This window comes from Engraulis encrasicolus, chromosome 1 (genome assembly GCF_034702125.1).
Source record: "Engraulis encrasicolus isolate BLACKSEA-1 chromosome 1, IST_EnEncr_1.0, whole genome shotgun sequence".
Lineage (NCBI taxonomy): Eukaryota > Metazoa > Chordata > Actinopteri > Clupeiformes > Engraulidae > Engraulis > Engraulis encrasicolus.
This window is the reverse complement of record NC_085857.1, coordinates 32909567-32930281: the sequence shown is the minus strand read 5'-3', so window position 1 is coordinate 32930281 and position 20715 is coordinate 32909567. Positions and strand designations below refer to the sequence as shown.

Here is a 20715-nt window from a genome sequence, read left to right as displayed (position 1 = left end):
GTCAACAACATCTGAATGGACATGTTCGGGACACAGTTCTGGTCCTCCTTGCGCAACTCTCGAGCAGCATGTGGCTCGTCTTTGCAGCTCGCAAGGTTAGTCTATTGTACGGTCAGCATGAAAAGGGTACTGTTGTGCTGGCTGTCTATCAACTGTCAATAACGCCACGCGGACTTACTAAAGCCCTGATCAAAAAGCGAACCGCAAGATATTACATTCCTCACGCAACGTTTTGGTATGGCGCTGCGCGTGCATAGTCGGCTGCATCAACATGGTAGGCTATGATTTCGCGACATCGGCAACTTCGTCAGCATTTAAGATAGTGTTAGTCATGTCAACGTTATTGTTTTGAAAGATGTAATTGCTGTCAATGCCAACAGACAGTCAATTAGTTTCTAGTCGCTGAAACACCTTAAAAATAGCGACAGATAGGAGAGAAGGTGGGAGTCTGACAGTGAGAGAAGGCTGGACATATCTCACAGACGCACGCCTATGGCAAGCCGTTTTAACATATAGTTTTTTTAAGTGACAAGCTTTTTTTTCTTTTTTTCTTGTAGGCCCATGTAGACCATCCCAGTTTTAGTTTATAATTTCTAATATATCAGTTTCAGTAGCCTACAATCTTAAATAGCCCTAGTGTAATATCGTATCCAATAATTTGTTTCATTAGTAGGCCTACATTGGATAGGCATATAGCCTACTACATTTAGACTGATAGGTTGGCAAATAGCCTACATTTCCATTGTGGAATATTATATTAGACCTACATAGGTTATCTACACAGTACAAATGCAAATCGTTTTTAATTATTTTATTTTATTAATTTTACAAATATTTTTATGTTATTTATTATTTATTTTATTTATGATTTATTATTATTATCTTTGGGTTTCGCACGCTATGCGATTAATCGCGATTAATCACAGAAAGTCATTGAGTTAATGCGATTAAAGATTTTCATGTTTGCCCAGCCCTAAATATAATATGATATAATATAATATAATTAGGGCTGGGCAAACATGAAAATCTTTAATCGCATTAACTCAATGACTTTCTGTGATTAATCGCGATTAATCGCATAGCGCGCAAAACCCAAAAATAATAATAATAAATCATAAATAAAATAAATAATAAATAAAATAAAAATATTTGTAAAATTAATAAAATAAAATAATTAAGAATAATTTGCATATGTACTGTGTAGATAACCTATGTAGGTCTTATTTAACATTCCACAATGGAAATGTAGGCTATTTGCCAACCTATCAGTCTAAATGTAGTAGGCTATATGCCTATCCAATGTAGGCCTACTAATGAAACAAATTATTGGATACGATATTACACTAGGGCTATTTAAGATTGTAGGCTACTGAAACTGATATATTAGAAATTATAAACTAAAATTGGGATGGCCTACATGGGCCTACAAGAAAAAAAGAAAAAAAAGCTTGTCACTTAAAAAAAACTATATGTTAAAACGGCTTGCCATAGGCGTGCGTCTGTGAGATATGTCCAGCCTTCTCTCACTGTCAGACTCCCACCTTCTCTCCTATCTGTCGCTATTTGGAAGGTGTTTCAGCGACTAGAAACTAATTGACTGTCTGTTGGCATTGACAGCAATTACATCTTTCAAAACAATAACGTTGACATGACTAACACTATCTTAAATGCTGACGAAGTTGCAGATGTCGCGAAATCATAGCCTACCATGTTGATGCAGCCGACTATGCACACGCAGCGCCATACCAAAACGTTGCGTGAGGAATGTAATATCTCGCGGTTCGCTTTTTGATCAGGGCTTTAGTAAGTCCGCGTGGCGTTATTGACAGTTGATAGACAGCCAGCACAACAGTACCCTTTTCATGCTGACCGTACAATAGACTAACCTTGTGAGCTGCAAAGACGAGCCACATGCTGCTCGAGAGTTGCGCAAGGAGGACCAGAACTGTGTACCGAACATGTCCATTCAGATGTTGTTGACGTCCTTCTGTAGGCTATGCCTGTTTTGTTTTGACTACTTTTCTAGACATTCTTCTTCTCTGTCAGCAGTAAGCGCGCTGACGCTTTCAAAATAAAAGCCACGAACGACGGTCATAAAAGGCAAAAAAAATAATAAATAAATAAATAAACACGAAAAAAACCCTGCTGCGTTATAACGTTAACAAAATAGTCGGGCGATATTGACCTCAATAGTTAACGCAACGTTAACGCGTTAACGTTGCCCAGCCCTAAATATAATATAATATAATATAATATAATATAATATAATATAATATAATATAATATAATATAAATGTTACTATTACCTGGAAGCAGAGTACTCTTCAGGGGCTCCACAGTAAGCCCGTATGAGGGGTACTGGAGGGGTGAGTTGGCTGGACTGATTAGAACTCCAGCGAGACTGTTCGAATCCCTAATGCCCATTGAGAAATAGTCAGCAAATATACTCACACTATACAGTAAGATTGGAAGATTGGTTGAATCCCTACAAGACAGTACACTGTATGCATATTCTGACTGTACAGGAGAGATGGGCAATTTTCACAAGGCGGATCAAAATTTTTTCTTTGCCACCAGCAGATAGTCGAAATGGATATGTAATTAGAGTGGCATGGACTCTTTAACCCGTTAAGACACACTGTTATACATTTGCTGTTGACCAAGTCATAGTGCATTACTAAAGGCCCTGTGTTATGTCATAGGAGGTCGTATGTCATAGGAGGCAGCACCATTCAGCATTATTCAACTATATGAAGAGTGAGCCTAATGATGTTGGTGTGATAGAGGACAAATATATCTATTTTCATCCAAATGATGTTGTGAAGGCCATAGGGCTGACAGAAAAGCTTGCGGCATGGATAACATCACATCTGAGCACCTAAAGCTAGCTGGCCCCAGGCTGGCAGTTCTTTTGTCTATTAGCTTCTCTGGACTGGTGTGTCATGGTATATTGCCTGATTCCATGATGTCAGTCATTCTTGTCCCATTAATCAAGGACAAGACTGACAAGGTTGGTAGTATTGATAATCATAGGCCAATAGCCCTTGCCAGTATTATCTCAAAAGTTATTTAAAGTCTCATTCTTGACAAAATAAGTGCCTGTATAGCCACCACCGATAATCAATTTGGCTTTAAGCCTAAGCATAGCACTGACCAATGTATTTACGCACTAAAAGAGGTTGTTGAGACATATAGAAGTCAGGGCTCTAGTATGCTTTTAGGTTTTATCGATGAGTCCAAGGAGTTCGACCGCATCAATCATTTTAAATTGTTTAATAAACTCATTCGGAGGGGTGTCCCCAGAAGTCTGATACGAATTTTAGCTTTCTGGTACTCTAACCAAAGTGTGCGGGTTAAATGGGGGAACACTCTGTCTGCACCTTTTCATGTCAGTAATTGGGTACGGCAGGGGGGGAATTTATCTCCAGCCTTATTTAATGCCTATATAGATTACCTGTCTAGGCAATTGGGGGCATGCCAAACAGGTGGAATGGTGGAATGATGGTGGAATGATGATTAACCATTTATTATATTGAGATGATCTGACCATCCTATCACCAAGTAGCAGTGGGTTCCAACAACTACTATCTGTTCTGATTATGGGGTAGAATTAGATATTAAATATAATGCAAAGAACAGTGTTGTTATGATCTGTAGAACAAAAGATGACTTGAACATTTAATTCCCTTCTTTCTATCTATCTGGAGAGGAGCTGGGAGTAGCTAACACCACAAAATATCTGGGGCACATCCTAACTGATACGATGGAAGGTGATGCTGACATGAGCAGACAGAGGAGAGTTCTATATGTTCAAGCCAACATGCTGGCTAGAAAATTCCGTCACTGTTCTACAGATGTTAAAATCAACCTGTTTAGAACGTATTGCTCCACTCTTTATACAGCTCCACTCTGGGTCAGATACAAGAAGGAGAGCCTGTTCAAGCTAAAAGTAGCTTATAACGACTGTCTCAGGATTCTCCTTTGGGAGGAGTACCAGAGCAAGCCAGCTGTTCTGCAAACTAGGTCTAACTACTTTCATTGCTTTGGTGGGAAATCTCACCTTCAAGTTTATGAACAATACACAAATGAGCTTATTGTTCAGATATTAGATCCAAGTCGTAGCTCTGTGAGGTACAAGTCTAAAATCTGGAAGCACTGGCATGTGTGCCTTCACTAACTCATATGTATATAGTATATTTTTTGTATAAACATGTTTATTTATTAATGTGTGTTGTATTGTTTTAATTGATGTACTGTGCTGTCTCTCATGTGGGCCTTGAGCCTGTAATAAAGTTTTTATATAGTGGTGTAGTACTATGGTAGTTAACTTTTCAAGACTATTACAGTGTGCCACAGGAGGTACAGTGTGCATTATGTGGTTAAAACACATGTGCCCAAATTTACACAGCGCTCACATTTCATAATAAGAAGAATACGTATATTTGATATCAGTGTCAGTGGCACACAATGGTGTGTCATCTGTTTATCTATGGACCGCACTGAGGGGTGGGGCTGTATGTGGCCCCCAGATCTCCACTCGCCCTTCCCTGCTCTACAGGATGTTATAAGGATCTAGTGTTGTAATCTAGTAGGATTTATATAGGGGTCAGACAAAATAATGGAAACACTTGTAATTTTAATGTGGGAAGTTTCATGGCTCAAGTGAACCAGCCTGTTTGCCAATCTTCATTAATTGCACATTGCACCAGTAAAGTGAAGTGTGAAGGTTCAATTAGTAGGGTAAGAGCACATTTCTTTTCCTTAAAATGTTGCAATGCACACAGCATTAGGTGACATATCAGAGTTCAAAAAGGATAATTTCTTGGTGCGCATGTAACTGCATCTTTGATCGAGACAGCAAGTCTTTGGGATGTATCAAGAGCCACGGCATCCAAGGTAATGTCTGCATACCACCAAGAAGGATGAACCACATCCAACAGGATTAACTGTGGATGCAGGAGGAAGCTTCCACACTAAAATGACAGGTGTTTCCGTTATTTTGAACAACCCCTGTAGTTGGTGATTCTAAGTAAAAGTAAGACTTTTCACAACACTGAAGTACAGACTAACTATGCTACTTATGTTATGTTACGTTACACAAAGCACAGGACTTACAATATTTTTTTGTTTAAACTTTTATTTGTAAAGGTATCGACTTGCCTGAGCTGTTGTTTGGCATACTCTTCAGCTCGTCTCTTCATGGCGTCATCCCGTTCCTCAGCCTTAATACCATTCATTACATCAAAACTTTTACCCCGACAAGAACATGACGCCGGTGAAGTTCCTTCAATAATTCTGTCAGGGTTGCATGCAAAAACAGAAAATATTGGAAATGTTTTACAATCAGTTATACTGATGAACAAAAGTGGGCCTAATTGAGAGTAGAACACTGTGAAAATGTTTCAAAGGACAAACACTGAAAGGGATGCAGTGGCAAAAACATGGGAGTGCAACAAAAATGGCAGATTTTTTCCCTCACCGGTTCCACTCTATTGTGCCTTTGTCTGGCCAATTTAGTGCACCACTTCTGCACTTGACGGAACAGGACATAAGGCTGAGCAGCCACTAAGGCCCTTCCACCACAAGGGGGCCCTAAAGCATTAGAAATGGCATCTCAACTTCCAAAAGCTGACGGCATATAACCAAAATACTGAATATCTAACGAATTACCGAATCATTTTAAATAAGTTAATATAGGTTAATTTCCTTGTACCTGTAGTGGGGCTATGGTTTGATCGACTTCTTTTCAGTGCTCTAATACGACGACAACTAAAGAAAGAATAGACACTTGGTTTATTTACCTTGTCTTCGTCATACCACCAGCGTCAATGCTCCTTTCTTTTTCTTCATGTACAATATCTACACTGCTTATAAAACAAAAAGGTGTAAGTGCATTCAGTCTAAACTTCACCAAAAGAGCAATGAGTAAGCTACCTGTACTGTATACAGTCTCCAATGTACAGTTTACCTAAAACATAACATATGAAAACATAAATAAGACATTGACATCTCTCTCTCTCTCTCTCTCTCTCTCTCTCTCTCTCTCTCTCTCTCTCTCTCTCTCTCACTCACACACACACACACACACACACACACACACACACACACACACACACACACACACACACACACACACACACACACACACACACACACACACACGCACACACACACACACACACATACACAGAATAGCACATCCTATATTCTTTTGAAGGTAACTGTGAAGATTATAGGCTAAGGCAACACAATTAAGTGACAGATCAAATGGACAATATTGTATGAATAGAGAACAGTTTGGATTGTGCAATCACCTCATTAGGCCGATGGCAGTAAAATTGTTCTGCGCAAGGAGGTAAAATATAAACATGCCGGCCAAGGCCACGGCCAGAAGCAGCCAAGCTTTTCTCCATTTACAGATGAGCGGGTGTGCCCTGGATTAAATCGGAAATGCACAAACAAACACTTTCTTTTACTTCACCTACCTGCAGCTAGATTCAAGATTCAAGATTTTTTATTTGTCACATGCTTTCTCGTGATGACACAATTGGCAGTGAAATGAAGGTTGCAACTCCTCCATAATGAACAATATATAGTAGGCTACATATATCGCCGAATAAATAATAATTATTTTAAAAAGAAAAATATGAAACGGTCAAGAATAATGATTGTAAAAGAAAAACTTGTCTCAGGAATTTAAGAGTTAGAACTGCTAGAACTGCTGGTATTCCACCCAGCAGTTTCCCATTTTTTTAGATAAAATTTCCAGCATTTCAAGGTGTGACAATTGAGTTGTAATTTCACCATACATCTCATACTATGTTTGTTTAAGGGAAACACTGATAGGCTTACTTTCAGCAAGAGGTATTGACAAAAATGAAACAAACTCTTGTACTCTTTGATACGCATTAAATATGACTAAATGTAAGTTGATTGTTGTAATGTTGTAAGTGTATTGGTAAAATCTAGGGAAAAAAAATAAAACCATTGCTCTGCATAATATCAAATGACAATCACTGTAGATTGTGCTATTTCTTTTCATCATAGCTTTCTGTCAAATTGAAGGGGGGGTCATTATACAACAACATGAGTCATGACTGACATCATTTTTGTTATTTTTGCTAAACAAAAAAATATATCACAAGAATTAAGTTTACTCACATATTTAAAGCAGTTGTCCAACTTAAATCGAGTGCAACAGGTTTGATCTTTGCCACAGGAGGAAGTCAATGTGTAGTAATAAGCTACAGGTGTCAAGTAAGGAGAACATACTGTACATCCACCTATTGTTATACGTGCAAAGTGGTCACACCCCTTTATCCTCCTCTTGTTCTTGGCATTGTCACAGTTCCATTTTAGTTTTTAAACTTAAAAAAAAAAAACAGTTATGGTTAATTTATTTAACCCTCTGGTTGTGTTACGGTCAAAAATGACCGTTTTGAAACTTCATTCTTAAATAACTTCTCTATTTTTCATCAAACACAAATGAGACTTCATGATATCCTTCAGCTTACCTATTCAAATGACCAAAAGGAAATATAATGAAATTCCTAAAGATTTGTGGAAGACAATAGAAACTTGTTACCTTCATGGTGTTTCAGACAAAAATGACCGGACCATTAATTTACATCTTCTAAAGTTCTATACAGTACATTCACCGTATACAGTACATTCAAAACTGAAGTAGCAAACACACACACACACACACACACACACACACACACACACACACACACACACACACACACACACACACACACACACACAAACGTAATTTTGGAATTTCTGGAAACCCAGAAATGTCATGTATCGTAGTGGAGTAGAGTAGAGGGCAAGGTGACACAGATGATATTGGGGGAGCAGAATGTCCTGGAGGAACAGGCTTTAACATAGCTTTCAGGGGAAGGGTTGTTCTACTATTGTTGTTTCAACATTGGAATGTTCATTTTATTGAAGCCTATATCAAATAGAGGTGTGTCGTTCATGAACGATCCGTTCTTTTGAACGGCTCTCTGAAGTGAACGATGGGAACCGGATCACAGCTGGGGGAGCCACTCGGCCGTTATTTCGTTCATTTTTCATTCATTTTAAGCACGTGACCTTGACCAGAGTAATTCAATTTGGGAAAAAACACAATTGTTTGCCTCAAAGAGAGGCAAAAACGGTCTTTAGAAGCAGGAGAATAATCAGTTGTTGTTTGGACAACATTACCTTGAGGAGGAGTCAAAATATTAAATTTTTAACACTGAATAAATAATTTAAAAAAGAGCCAAAAGAGCCAGTTTTTTGAACGGCTCTTTGAAAGGAACGAGCCACTAAGATCCGGATCCCGAAAAAGAGCCATAAATCCCATCTCTAATATCAAAGTTAATGTTTCACAGCGACAAGAGCATTATTTGTTTTCTATTACAATGTTCACTATTAGAACAGAATTTTAATAAAACGAATTGGTGCAAGATAAGAAAAAAAGCCTACAAATCACTAAAACAAAGCAGAATAACATTTAAATAATCTTGGATTTGTTTCAAAAGGATGTCTAAAAGACATCAATCAAAACATATGCAAATCCAATTTTTTTAAATCAGTGTATTATTACCGTATTAGTGTAGACAGTAAATTTTGACCGTTAACACCATGAACGTAACTGTGTTTCTAACACAACCAGAGGGTTAAGGTCTTTCGACGACTAGATCTCTAGCACAGGGGTGTAAAACTCAAATTGACCGAGGGCCAAAATCAAAATCTGGAATGGAGTTGTGGGCCGAACCCAATATTTATATTTTAAAAATTGTGCATACATGCCCTTAAAGCTAATAGTTACATTTCACACACACTCTTTCCCATCATATACGGTAGGCTAGTTCAAATGTGCCTTCATTGGCATTGGTGACACACCCAATGACCACATTCCTGTGACACACAAAATTTTACGTTCAAGTCTTGTTAAGCTATACATAAATTTATAAGGGCCAACTGCGATAGACATTTGAAATGATCTCGCGGGCCAAATAAAATGACTCTGCTGGCCAGATCTGGCCCCCGGGCCTTGTACTTAGGGCCTTTCCCATTACTAATCTCTACCCCTACCCCTGCGCCTTCCCCATGCCACTCGTGCTTTCCAACGAAGCTGTAAGGTGCAGGGCTTGAAACGCAACCGCTACATATTGGGATACCCCTTCAACAATCATGGAATGTCACTGACAGCTGTCAATAATTCCATGCATTAGGTTGACGTTAATAGCGATGGTAGCTGCTTGATAGCTTGCTTGCTTTGTTGCTTTCTTGTGCAGGGCAGTAAAAATAGAAAATGGATCTCCTCCTAGGCCTTTCGAGATAGAGACACCATTCAAACACAATGCTACACGGATCCATTGACTTTCACTAGCTTAGCGACATATTCCCTCTTTTAACTTGTCTTAAAGCAAGACAACGGCTTACATGAAAAATAAGACACTTTACCACCTTTATAAACCCTGGGCAACGATTTTAACTGTATTAAGCCCCAAAATAGTGGCATACCCCTTTAATATACCCATGGAAACAGCTACTGTGTCATTGTAGTAGTCAGGTGGTAGGTATGCCAGTAACTAAACTGCAGCAGCTGCGTAATTGAATTGTCATTAAATGGTATCATGGTCGTAAAGTGCATGATTTCATCTTCCTATAGTTATTGCACAGAAACAACCATCCAAGCACCCTCGTATTGTTTCCCCCTAATTACCTTGGAAACAACTGAGTAGTTTTATGGAAATTAGACAGAATCAGCGCCGTAAAATGCATTTTAACTTATTCTACCCAATTTCCCAGGCCACACCAGCGAGCAGTGACTGACATGAATGTCACCCCACCTCACCCCATCGCCCTGGCCCTGAGATATATCCATTTTATAGAACATTGGGAAATTGACATTTTGTATTGGGCATTCCATTGAATTGCATTGCAAAATGCATTTTTAAAGAGGTTTAAAAGTATGTTCTCAAAACATTTGAATGGCAAGAATTCACACATAGATGATAATAATAATAATAATAATAATAATAATAATTGTATTTGTATAGCACTGTGTCATACAAGGCATGTAACTCAAAGTGCTTAACAAATGGAAAAAAAAAAACATTGTTAGAGATAGATTTAAAAGGAGAGGTATAGAGGAGAGGCAGAAAAAGCAGGAAGGCAGAGGAAGAAGAGATAGACAGAGAATGTAGAGTCATAAGGTCAACGTAGGATAGGACCAGGATTCTTAGATGTGTAAGGTCCATAGTGGCTGGGCCTATCATAAGTCATAGATAGTCGCACAGAGATTGGGCGCTCAGGTGCGGCCCCTGGTGGCATCAGGGGTGAGGAAAAACTCCCTTTCGCTTGATTCATAGTTTGTAAGGGGGAAAAAAAGCTCAGTGAAGTCTGAGAAAAAAAGACCCCCTATAGTCAGGAAGAAACCTCAGGCAGAGACCAGCGGCCACCTAGGGGAGCCCCCTGCCAGGGCTGGTTGCGAGTAGTAAGGGCGCTGCGGCAGCTGGGACACTATGACGCCTTGGCAGCTAGGAGTTGGCAAGGATGAAGAGGTGGGTCTTCAGCTGCTTCTTGAAGGAGTCAACGGAGCTGGCTGATCGGATCTCGATGGGGAGGGCGTTCCATCTCTTGGGCGCATAGCAGGCAAATGCGGCGTCGCCGATCTTCTTCTGCGGGGGGGTGGGGGTCCTTAGCAGCTTGGCATCAGTGGACCTGAGAGCTCGAGCAGGGGCATAAAAAGAGAGCATGTCTGAGATATAACTAGGGGCAAGTCCATTTAATGCTTTAAATACTGTGAGCAGAATCTTAAAGTCGATTCTGTGTGAGACAGGTAACCAGTGCAGGTCTGCCAAGACAGGAGAGATGTGCTCTCTCATTCTGGTTCTTGTTAGGATTCTTGCCGCAGAATTTTGAATGAGTAGCAATTTGTCAATTATTTTTCAATTTTCAATTTTTTTGGGAGACCAGAGAAGAGAGCATTGCAGTAGTCTATCCTACTGGTGACAAAGGCATGAATAAGTTTCTCAGCGTCTTGTCGGGGGGCCAAGCCGCGCACTTTGTTGACATTTCTAAGATGGAAAAAAGCAGATTTTGTTATCTTGTTGATGTGAGGCTCAAAGCTCAAATCCGAGTCTATGACCACACCTAGGCTAGTAACCTTATCTTTAATGTGCATGCTTAGGTCACCTAGGCTTGAGTGGAGTTTTGCACGTTTTGATAGGACTTCTTAACAGTCAATTCCAATATTAAAAGGCAAAAAGTCAGAAATGGTGGACATATCGTTTTGGAATAGAGCTCTTCAAATGTAGAAAAGAAGAAAATGTAGATGTACAAAAAAACCTGCTATCATAAATAGAAAAAAAATAATTTGCAGTCATGTAGGTGTAATAGGGAGATGACGGTCTATATAATGACAACAACAACGATAATAATTACTATAATAATTTAGCACACAAAGCACATTCAAGTCAAGTCAAGTGTACTTTATTGTCAAAAATCTATGTAACAGGGTTAGCACAGAAGTCTGAAATTGCGTTTGACCAGTCTCCAATGTGCAGTTTAACTAAAAACATTTAAATAAGACATTGACAATAATCTCTCTCTCTTATTCAACTTTCTTTAACAGCTTTATTAAAAAAAAACAAGTTGATTAATAAAAAGGAAATATCTGGCAAGGGTAAGGGATGATAGATGGCTAGCTCAGATTTTAAATATCATGGAGGAACAAAATCAGAAGATCAGACATGGAATCAGAAAAAAGAATGGAATAACAACATGACAATCAAGAAACCTAGACTAAAAAAAAGAAAAAAAAAACATGAATCAGAAAATTTAAACAAGGACCCTGGTAGCAACTGAGGTGAGGAAAAAGTCGCTGCATGCAGCAGAAGGAAGAGGAAATGAGAAAGGTAATCCCAGACATTGGACATTCATTTGAACAGTATACAAATACATTTTGAGTACGGTAACTGTTGTTGAATTGCGGAGTTGAGCTTAATTGTTTCCAGAAGTCATACGTAGAGTTCAACTTTTTTCCTTTGGTGAAGTTCTTTGAGGATGGCATTCTCAAAGTTTCCCCCATGATGGCCCGTTTTTTGTTTCGGCAGTATCTTTTCAAAATAGTGATGCCAGTAACCCTGTCGGTCTGCTCCGAATCCGTACACTCGAACCTGACAGGAAGATCATCACAACCTCACAGTTGGCAATCTCACATTATGTCTCAATAAATGAGCCTTGTATTTGCCTAGCTCTCCATTTAATGAACTAGATGTTAATGTGTTCTTAAGGCGGGAATATGCTTGCTATGTGACATTATGCATAAACGTATGTGAAGTCGTACTTGCTGTAGAACTATCAGAGCACTCCACACAACACTGGAGGTATACTCATGAACGGCCATCCGGGTACTTTGCTCTTGAATTTGCGTTACGCCCCTCTATGGGTGAAAACAAACCGAATGTCTCATTGACTTACATGCTACGTCTGCTAGCCTAAATGAACACATTCCATGCTTCAGCAACGGCTGTTTGGCTATATTATTTGAACAGCCGGCAACACAACGCGTTTTCGGCACGTTGCGTGTGAACAACGCTAGTCTACAGGTCCATATCTTTCGTTTATTAAACCCCAACATCGCCAATTGACTTGCATGGGGTGCTTTCCCCAACAAATGGGCGTAACGCACATGGAAAACGTCACGCCGTTCATGAGTATCATTTAGGAGGCAGATAGCCTATGAGGCCCTCTTTAAATGTGACTACTGTCTCTGTAGCAACCCAATGTGAGTCCCTATCCGATGTGAGTCACACAGATGTGCTTTTCAAACATCACCAATGCTTTGCGCTACCACAGCTACCTGATGTGAGGCAAGACCCCTTTTACTGTTTCTTGAATTCAAAAGTGGTACCGTGCATAAATGAGCATACAATATGCATGGCAACACATTTGTACATGTACGGTAGCCTCATGCAGCCTGCAGCAAGCATAGGCTATTACCATCCTCACCGGGTCTAGAAAACTCTCTGGGGTACTATTCACAGGGTTACATGGCGCTATTCAGACATGCCGCTATTCAGACATGCCGCTATTCAGTCATTGATGTCTATTGTCTGAATACCTGCACTTTTTCCACCAAAATCGGCAATTTATGTGGTTTGTGCTACGCTGCTCAGGTTTTTCAGTTTAGGGTGAGTGCATGCCGTTACCATAACCCTAACCCTGACCCTGACTCTGACCCTAACCCTACGGCATATCTGGTGTCTGAACAGCGGTATGTCTGAATAGCGGTATGTCTGAATAGCGCTTTCCCCCCATTTAGGTACTTCCATGCCAAAGGGGACCTTTGCATCATGACTTGAAGTCAAAACCCACTTAACCTCCCTACTAATTAACGGAGTGTGGTGTAGAAGGGTGAACTCACCTTGTCACAGATATGAAGAGCCATAATGAGAGTCATGAATCCAGTGGATGGGTATCGACCATGTTTCTGCAGCCACTGGTGATGGACATACTTCATGAAACTAGGGCTTACAACCATCACCTATGGAAAGATAAGAGAATATTAGTAGATGCGCCATCTCTCATATCTTGTCAGTTCGTTGGTGGTAACGAGTGGCAACTTTATTTTTGCTGATATAATCCCCTGACAACCCATCAATCAATAATTTGGCTGTCGAAAGTTGGCAATCAATTACATACCAATAGTAATAGGAACGGAACATTAGTGATGGGGGTTTGCACCATCGGGGTCTGTAAGGTATGGACATTCCAGTTTGTAAGTTTACTGACACCTTTTTAAACCGTTTCTCTGCCTTCACGTGGATTCACTGGATTTACATTCACCACTGGATTATTGTTTACAGCATGGGGCACCTAAGTCACGCCCTCTACTTCCTGGTTCATGGGGCAGGGGGAGTCTAAAAATAATTACTGGGCTTGAAAATGAGTGGTTTTTTGGCACCAATACAAACCTTGGACCTCCACCTATGCACCACAAATCCGAAAATCACTAATTTTCAAGCCCAGTAATAATTTTTTTACTCCCTCTGCCCCATGAACCAGGAAGTAGAGGGCGTGACTTAGGTGCCCCATTGTGATCAACTGATTGTACGGCTGTCCGCAACAAGAAACACAACATTCCTGCCTGTTGTTCATCTGCACCTGTTGGAGTGAGTATTGCAATGCTATAGCCTACTTTGGTGGCTGAAGCGCAACACCCTCAAAGATCAATCGCTAGTGAAGGACTGTTTAGAGCTATAGTCTTGTCTGACAAGACCTTTGTCATGATATTACATTACATTACAGTACATTACATTACATTTCACTTAGTTGACGCTTTCATTTGTTCAAAGCGACTTACAACTATTATTTTTCAGGGTATTGGTTACAGTCCCTGGAGCAATGTGGGGTTAGGTGCCTTGCTCAAGGGCACTTCAGCCATGGATGGAGGTGTAGGGAGAGGTCGTGGGGGATTCGAACCGGCAACCCCTAGATTGAAAGACCTACTCTCTAACCATTAGGCCATGGCTGCCCCATGATATCTCTGAAGTATGGAATTTTTTCGAGCTTGTTTATTGCTGAAACCCAACCGATTACTTAGATGTACTTTGGTCACGCCCTGATGAAGACCCAATGAGGCTTAAACCGGTTGAAGTTTTTAAATATGTACCCCAGTTTAAAATAAATGGTTTTTAAATTAGAAAACACCATACTATTCCTTGTCTCTATGCAAGAAGTAGGCCCAACGGCCAACAAGTTTGGAAGAATGGACTTTGTCGTTTAACTTCAAGAGCACCTGCATTGGAGTACACTGTCTAACAAAGAAGAGCGCTCAGCATCTCCTCCTTATAGCGATTACTAAGATATTTCAATTTGGTCCAAGTGGTTAGGATTGGCAGGTTTTTGCGCAGAAAAAAGCCCAAAATAAGCTAACTCTGAAATGCCGCTGCATTTCCCAGAATGGCTCATCACTAGACACATCATGTGGCATGCCCATTCGATGGTAAAACTTTCTTTTTACGCCGCAACTATCCTTTTGCGCTTTTGAGAAATATACTGGATGTATAAATAAAAGAGAACATGACTCACCAAATTCACATTTGCTTTAATCCCTGATTTCACTGGCATTTTTCCTCTGTGGTAGTTAAGGGACAGACAAACCGTAAGATGTTTTCAAATTCAGTTGTCAGTTTCACAAGTGACTAATACAAGTTATGGATGTAGTTTTTTTTATAATTTATGCTACCAAATCACAAATGTTATCTTTTTCGTGAATATTTACCACCATCATCACTTTTTAAGTGTTCGCCATGACTTGGAAATGTTCCCTCTCCATACATCTTCTCCAGGTCCGCCATCTTGAATCAGTAGCCATTCTTTAGCTGCAACTGGGCGAATAGAACATCCGCGACGCGATTGAAGCGACAGAGAATCGCTTCTGTGCAGCTAGAGCGATTGAAGCAACTAGAATAGAGTATGTCCGTTGAAAGCAGAACGCAAGAATTCCAACATTCCCATTGGCTGTGGTTACTGACCTCTATACAGTCATTGGATGTGGCGGCTTGTCGGCGAACCGCATCGTAGCTCATTTGCATAACATTCCCAGGAGTTACGGTAGGGACACATAGAAGGCGAAGCAAGGCGAAGCAAGAGAGTTATTTTCTACCTCTATGGGCGAAATCCAACCGTCATCAGGTCGTCGCGGCGAATCAAATGGAATGAAACAGTTATGTTGTTGATTTGATTGGGCCGTGGCAGGCGAATTCGCTCCTCATTTGCATAACATTAAACTTTCTTTAATAATTTCGCTTCGCTTCGCTCCTGTTCGCTTGCTGTCGCTTGCCATCGCTTGCCTTCGCCTCGCCATCGCTTGCCTTCGCCTCTCTCATAGGAATGAATGGCAAAGTTCGCAAATTCGCGTGTATGTGTCCCTACCGTTAAACTACAAACTGTCGCTCTCGTCGCGCTAATCGCCTCTAGTCTCCAGAATCGTTTTTGTCGCGTGACTCAATACAAAGTCAATTACTTCCGTCGCTCGCCTCGCTCATGTCCCGGCTGGTCTATTCGCCCGGTAAGACTTACTGTCTGACCAGCAAATATTAGCTTATTACTTGGTAAATATTCATGAAAAGATCAAATGTATGAATGGGCAGTATACATTTAGTGGACAAATTGAAACCACCAAATTCCACCATGCAATTTACCTTTCGACATTGTGTGAAGTGAACATATGAGCCAACCATTTCAGATCAGCCGTCTTGAAGGCAAAAAAGACCATGTGAGTTGAGTTGTCCATGTCAACAGCACTTGCTGGGTAAATAATGCGATGAGTAGTTTTTGATCCAACATCCTGCTCAAAGCCTTTGGTGGGACCTCGATTTATTCTATATGTACAAAAACCGTGTGTATAATGTTGAGAGCAAAGTGTATAAAAGACAATCTGCTTGACCAAAATGACAGTATGATACAATGAAGTATACAATTAAGGACACAAATACAATATTTTAAAGGTAGATTAGGTAAGTATTTTTTTACAGATCTATATCCGGAACTTCTGGTGTCTTTCTCATCAACATTTACAACCACAATCAATTTGTAAGTATTCAATATGACTTGAAAACGTACACTTTTCTTTCATGAATAGGTGGATTTCCTTCGTGTCTGCTATTTAGAATTAAGAGTCATAGACATCTTTGGCAGCAAAATTGATCAGATCACTAAATATTCATCTGTTATTTGGTAAATGGGTCAATGACTGGTTTTTTTTGGCCTCAGGAGTCAGGTGGTATAACTGCATCTATGCCCATAAATTAATTAGTAATTAGTAATATGCTTCTTAGACAATCCATTAAAAAAAAAAAATACAATAGTGGCATTAGCTGTCATTGCACCACCCTGACGTGTGCTACTACTAAAACGTCATTGATCCGGATATTGATTGAACAATCAAATTTGTGAACGGAAAACATATAAATAGGGAGGGGTGCCTTTGCCTTTTAACATTCTCGTTTTAGAACATTTTCATGCAACTTCGGATAGGCCTACCTTTGATTCAATGTAGTCGAAGTAGGTATAAGTTGCATTCAAAGTAGTATACTGTAAGTTTCATCCAGTGACTATACATGATCCTGTCTCTTGCCAGATCCATGTGTCTCTACCCATCTTAGCTATTTGTGGATCTGGGTAAATATTCAGATTCGCCCAGCTCTCCAACTCCCAGGACCAATCATTATTATGGGGTGTTCAGATATTTGACGCAGAGAAAGTTTAAACGGTACCCTTAAAGTGAACCAAACTCAGTCCTCTTTAATTGGACCAAAAAGCAAACCAACAGCAAAAGGACTCTGTTTTTGTTCATATTGTGAGTGTATTAAATAAAAAACTTACTGATCTGTCTGGTCCCGTTAGGCTTTTATGGTGTGTCACTCTTCTTTATTTATCACACTCGGTCCGAGCCCTCCTTAAGTGATTACGGCTAGTCACAAGTGTTAGCCTGATAAACCAGCCTAAATGTGAGATTGAATGTGTGATTTAGTCTGGCCCCAATGAATAGTACAAACCCCAACTCCATAGAAGTTGGGAATCAAGGTAAATTGTGAATAATAACAAAATACTGCCATGTTCAAAACGTTTGATTCTTACATTAGATGGAGAACGGTACAAAGAAACATATCAGCCATCAAAACTGACCAAAATTATTGTTTTGGGGGATATTCATGAATATGTAAAAACAACACGTCTCAAAAGAGTTGGGACGGAGACAATAAAAGTCAGCAAATGTCGAAGAAGACTAAAAACAAAATAAAAGACAACACTTTACAGTTAAATACATTAACCAATGAGATTACTTTATATAAAACAGTGCTCATTCCTATATTGGGCATGATTTCAACAGCTTAAATGGTGGATGTGATGTTTTGCAATATTTTCCTTTCTGTAGTGCTTACAGTGTGACAGGTCTTGAACAAAAGCCAGCCATTTTATCACCTGCTGGTCCTTATGATGGATTTTAACTGTTAAAACATAGAAAATGCAATTTGTCCTTACTATGTGGCAGTAATCGAAGATCTCCCTTCAAAATATAATGCACAAGTTGCTTTTCATGCTGTTTAAAACCCATTTATATCATTCAGCACTGTATTTAACTCTACTGATGAGTGAGAACAGCTTAACCTATGCACTACTGCACCCCCATGCCATCATGGAGGCTGGCTTTTGAAGTTAGCACTAACACAAGTTGGATGGTCCATTTTCACTGTAGGACAGGATGTGCAAGTCTCAAAAAGAATTGACTTCTGCAACTTCTGCTGACTTTTGTATGCAAAGGACAGTTTCCCATCTCTTCTGGGTCTATTTCAAGTGAGCTCGGGTGCATTGGAGAATGTTAAACCCCCTATCATTTGCACACATGAAGCGTTCTCAATATGGTCAATTTTCAATAGCTGTAATTCTTGGAGTGCTAGGGTGAGACTACAGCCAATATATATTTCATGATGTCATGAACCTATACAATGATTTTAATGACAAAAATATGTCTTATATACACTCAATCATGGTAAATCAAAGGGAATTCAAAAATGTATGTAATAACTATGGTAATTATTCCCTCTGCATCTTTAATTCTGAGTGACTCAGCCTCTCTGTGATGGTCTTATACCTGGACACTCATATTGTCCATCAGTGTAATTCATTTGAAATGTTCTTCCTTGTGTTGTTTTAGCTTATTTGGATGTTTATTACATTTTACTGATCCCCGTCCCAACTTATATGAGATGTGTTGCAGTTATCAAATTAGAAATGAGTACATGTGTAACCCAAAACAATATTTTTTTCTCGGTTTTAACACTTAATATGTTGTCTTTTCACTATTCTCCATCAAATTAATGGATTGAATGTTTTGAAAATGATGGCATGTTGATTTTATTCACAGTTAACCAAACGTCCCAACTTCACCGGAGTTGGGGTTTGTACATCCGAAGATTGTTGATGAGAACAATCCATTGTCTTTCAAACCGTGCCTGTGCCGATAGGACGGCGCTCTGACCAATCAGTGCTAACTTTCTCGTTGATGTGTTTTCCCAACATTGCGAGCTTCGTTGTTACTCCCTCAAAATCCCGCCCGCTTTGATTCAAAACAAATCTCTGCGTTGTGATTGGTTTGCCAGATTCTTGGCAAGTCTAGCAGACCACAACAACGATGCGAGGCCAGACCCCCCTCGCAGCCAATAAAGTTTGGCGTCCAGCGAGTGGCACTGGTTTACTAGGCTACACAAGTGTAACTTGTCAGAACTCATAAGCGAACCGAACTGAGACCACGTCAACCAAGATCTCAGTATGGTTCGTTTCCAAGGGGTCTGGGTACGCTTTGGAGCGTTCACATATGCAGCAAAAATGATGAGTCACTCACTACTCTGAGTTCGCTTAGGTGGCTGAAAGGGACCAGGTGTGAAAACGCTGTTAAAGAGGACTAAGATTGGTTCTAGGTGTGAAAATGCCTGAAGTCTCAAGTCCTTCCAATCAAGTCCTAGTCAAGTTACAAGTTACATAAGACACATTACACCAGTCCAAGTCCAAGTCAAGTACCCCACAGCACCCCGCAGGACCCACTTACCTCAGGACAAAATCACCGTCATCAATCATAGGACCATAATGAGAGTTAATGAGGTTCCCAGAGTTGCCGACTACTGAACACACTCTGCAGCGTTCAAGAGCAGCATCCCTGTACATCTCCTTGTCCGGGATCATTTGGAAAATTTCATTCACAAGTTTTTTGTACTCCTCCCATCCTGAAGGTGCACGCTGCATCCGCTGTTAAATCACCAATACATCATCTTGGTTAACTCCATAACGTAGAGCCTCTGTTATTATAATATTATTGTCAACAAAGTGGTTCAGACCAAGTTTTGATCCATTACTTTAGACACTTTGCATTGTCATAGCAATGTTGTTATGATGTTGTTCAGAGTTTTCCGTAAAGAGTGAATAGGCCCAGCTGCAGGCTACGGAAAAGCAGATTTTTATATTGCAATAGGGAAAACGTGGATGAGCTTGTTCACTTCTAACATCAGCACTGAATCATTCACGTTGCTGTGCTAAGCTAAACTAAAGGCTAACAATCTACATATGTGTGGCATTGCGGCAACATGTGAGGCACCACACACACACACACACACACACACACACACACACACACACACACACACACACACACACACACACACACACACACACACACACACATACCAGAGAAGTATTCACAAACTTCGCTTAGATCAGAATACAGTAGAACATAGGCTAGTTAGGTATGAAAATGTGGTGAACTTTTAATTGGAAGAAAAAAACCTCCTGCTAACTTCATCACACATCCTCTTGGCAGTCCTTGAGTAACTTGCTCAAGCCAGATGCCCCCCTCTGAAAAAGCCATAGATCCAGACACCATCTTCAGCCTACCCACTCAAAATGAGAGGGCAGAGTTTTGCCAGGCTAAAAAAAACTAAGTCTTCTGTTACACAATAACCTACTATACAAAACATTGAAGCAAGTTGTCTAAGGATAAGAACTACTGGGAAACAGCCGCAGCTGCAATCACAGGGTTTGTGCGTGTTCTCCTTTATGTCTGAACCATGAAGCTAGCTATGTGTACACCAAGCGTAACCTATGCTACCTGAGCGATGGTCATTATTTTTCTATGGAGGGACGGTGACTAAA

General features: G+C 40.1%; 1 protein-coding gene across 1 annotated transcript; it reads right to left on the bottom strand.

Moving 5' to 3' along the window:
* Nucleotides 1–11502: 11502 nt before the first annotated feature.
* LOC134462657 (CMP-N-acetylneuraminate-beta-galactosamide-alpha-2,3-sialyltransferase 1-like) lies at nt 11503–19849 on the bottom strand. Its single transcript, XM_063215826.1, has 5 exons — nt 19619–19849; nt 16212–16391; nt 15097–15142; nt 13430–13549; nt 11503–12179 (listed from the first exon to the last, which is right to left on the bottom strand). The coding sequence occupies exons 1-5, from the start codon at nt 19810–19812 to the stop codon at nt 12021–12023; spliced, it is 699 nt and encodes a 232-aa protein (XP_063071896.1). The 5' UTR covers nt 19813–19849; the 3' UTR covers nt 11503–12020.
* Between the last annotated feature and the right edge of the window lie 866 nt (nt 19850–20715).

Coding starts and splice junctions, on each gene's coding strand:
- LOC134462657 (XM_063215826.1), bottom strand. CDS start 19,812: ATGCAGCGTGCACCTTCAGGATGGGAGGAGTACAAAAAACTTGTGAAT. Junction 15,143..16,211: donor ACTTCACACAATGTCGAAAG/GTAAATTGCATG, acceptor TAACTACCACAG/AGGAAAAATGCCAGTGAAAT. Junction 12,180..13,429: donor CTCTTCATATCTGTGACAAG/GTGAGTTCACCC, acceptor TCTTCCTGTCAG/GTTCGAGTGTACGGATTCGG.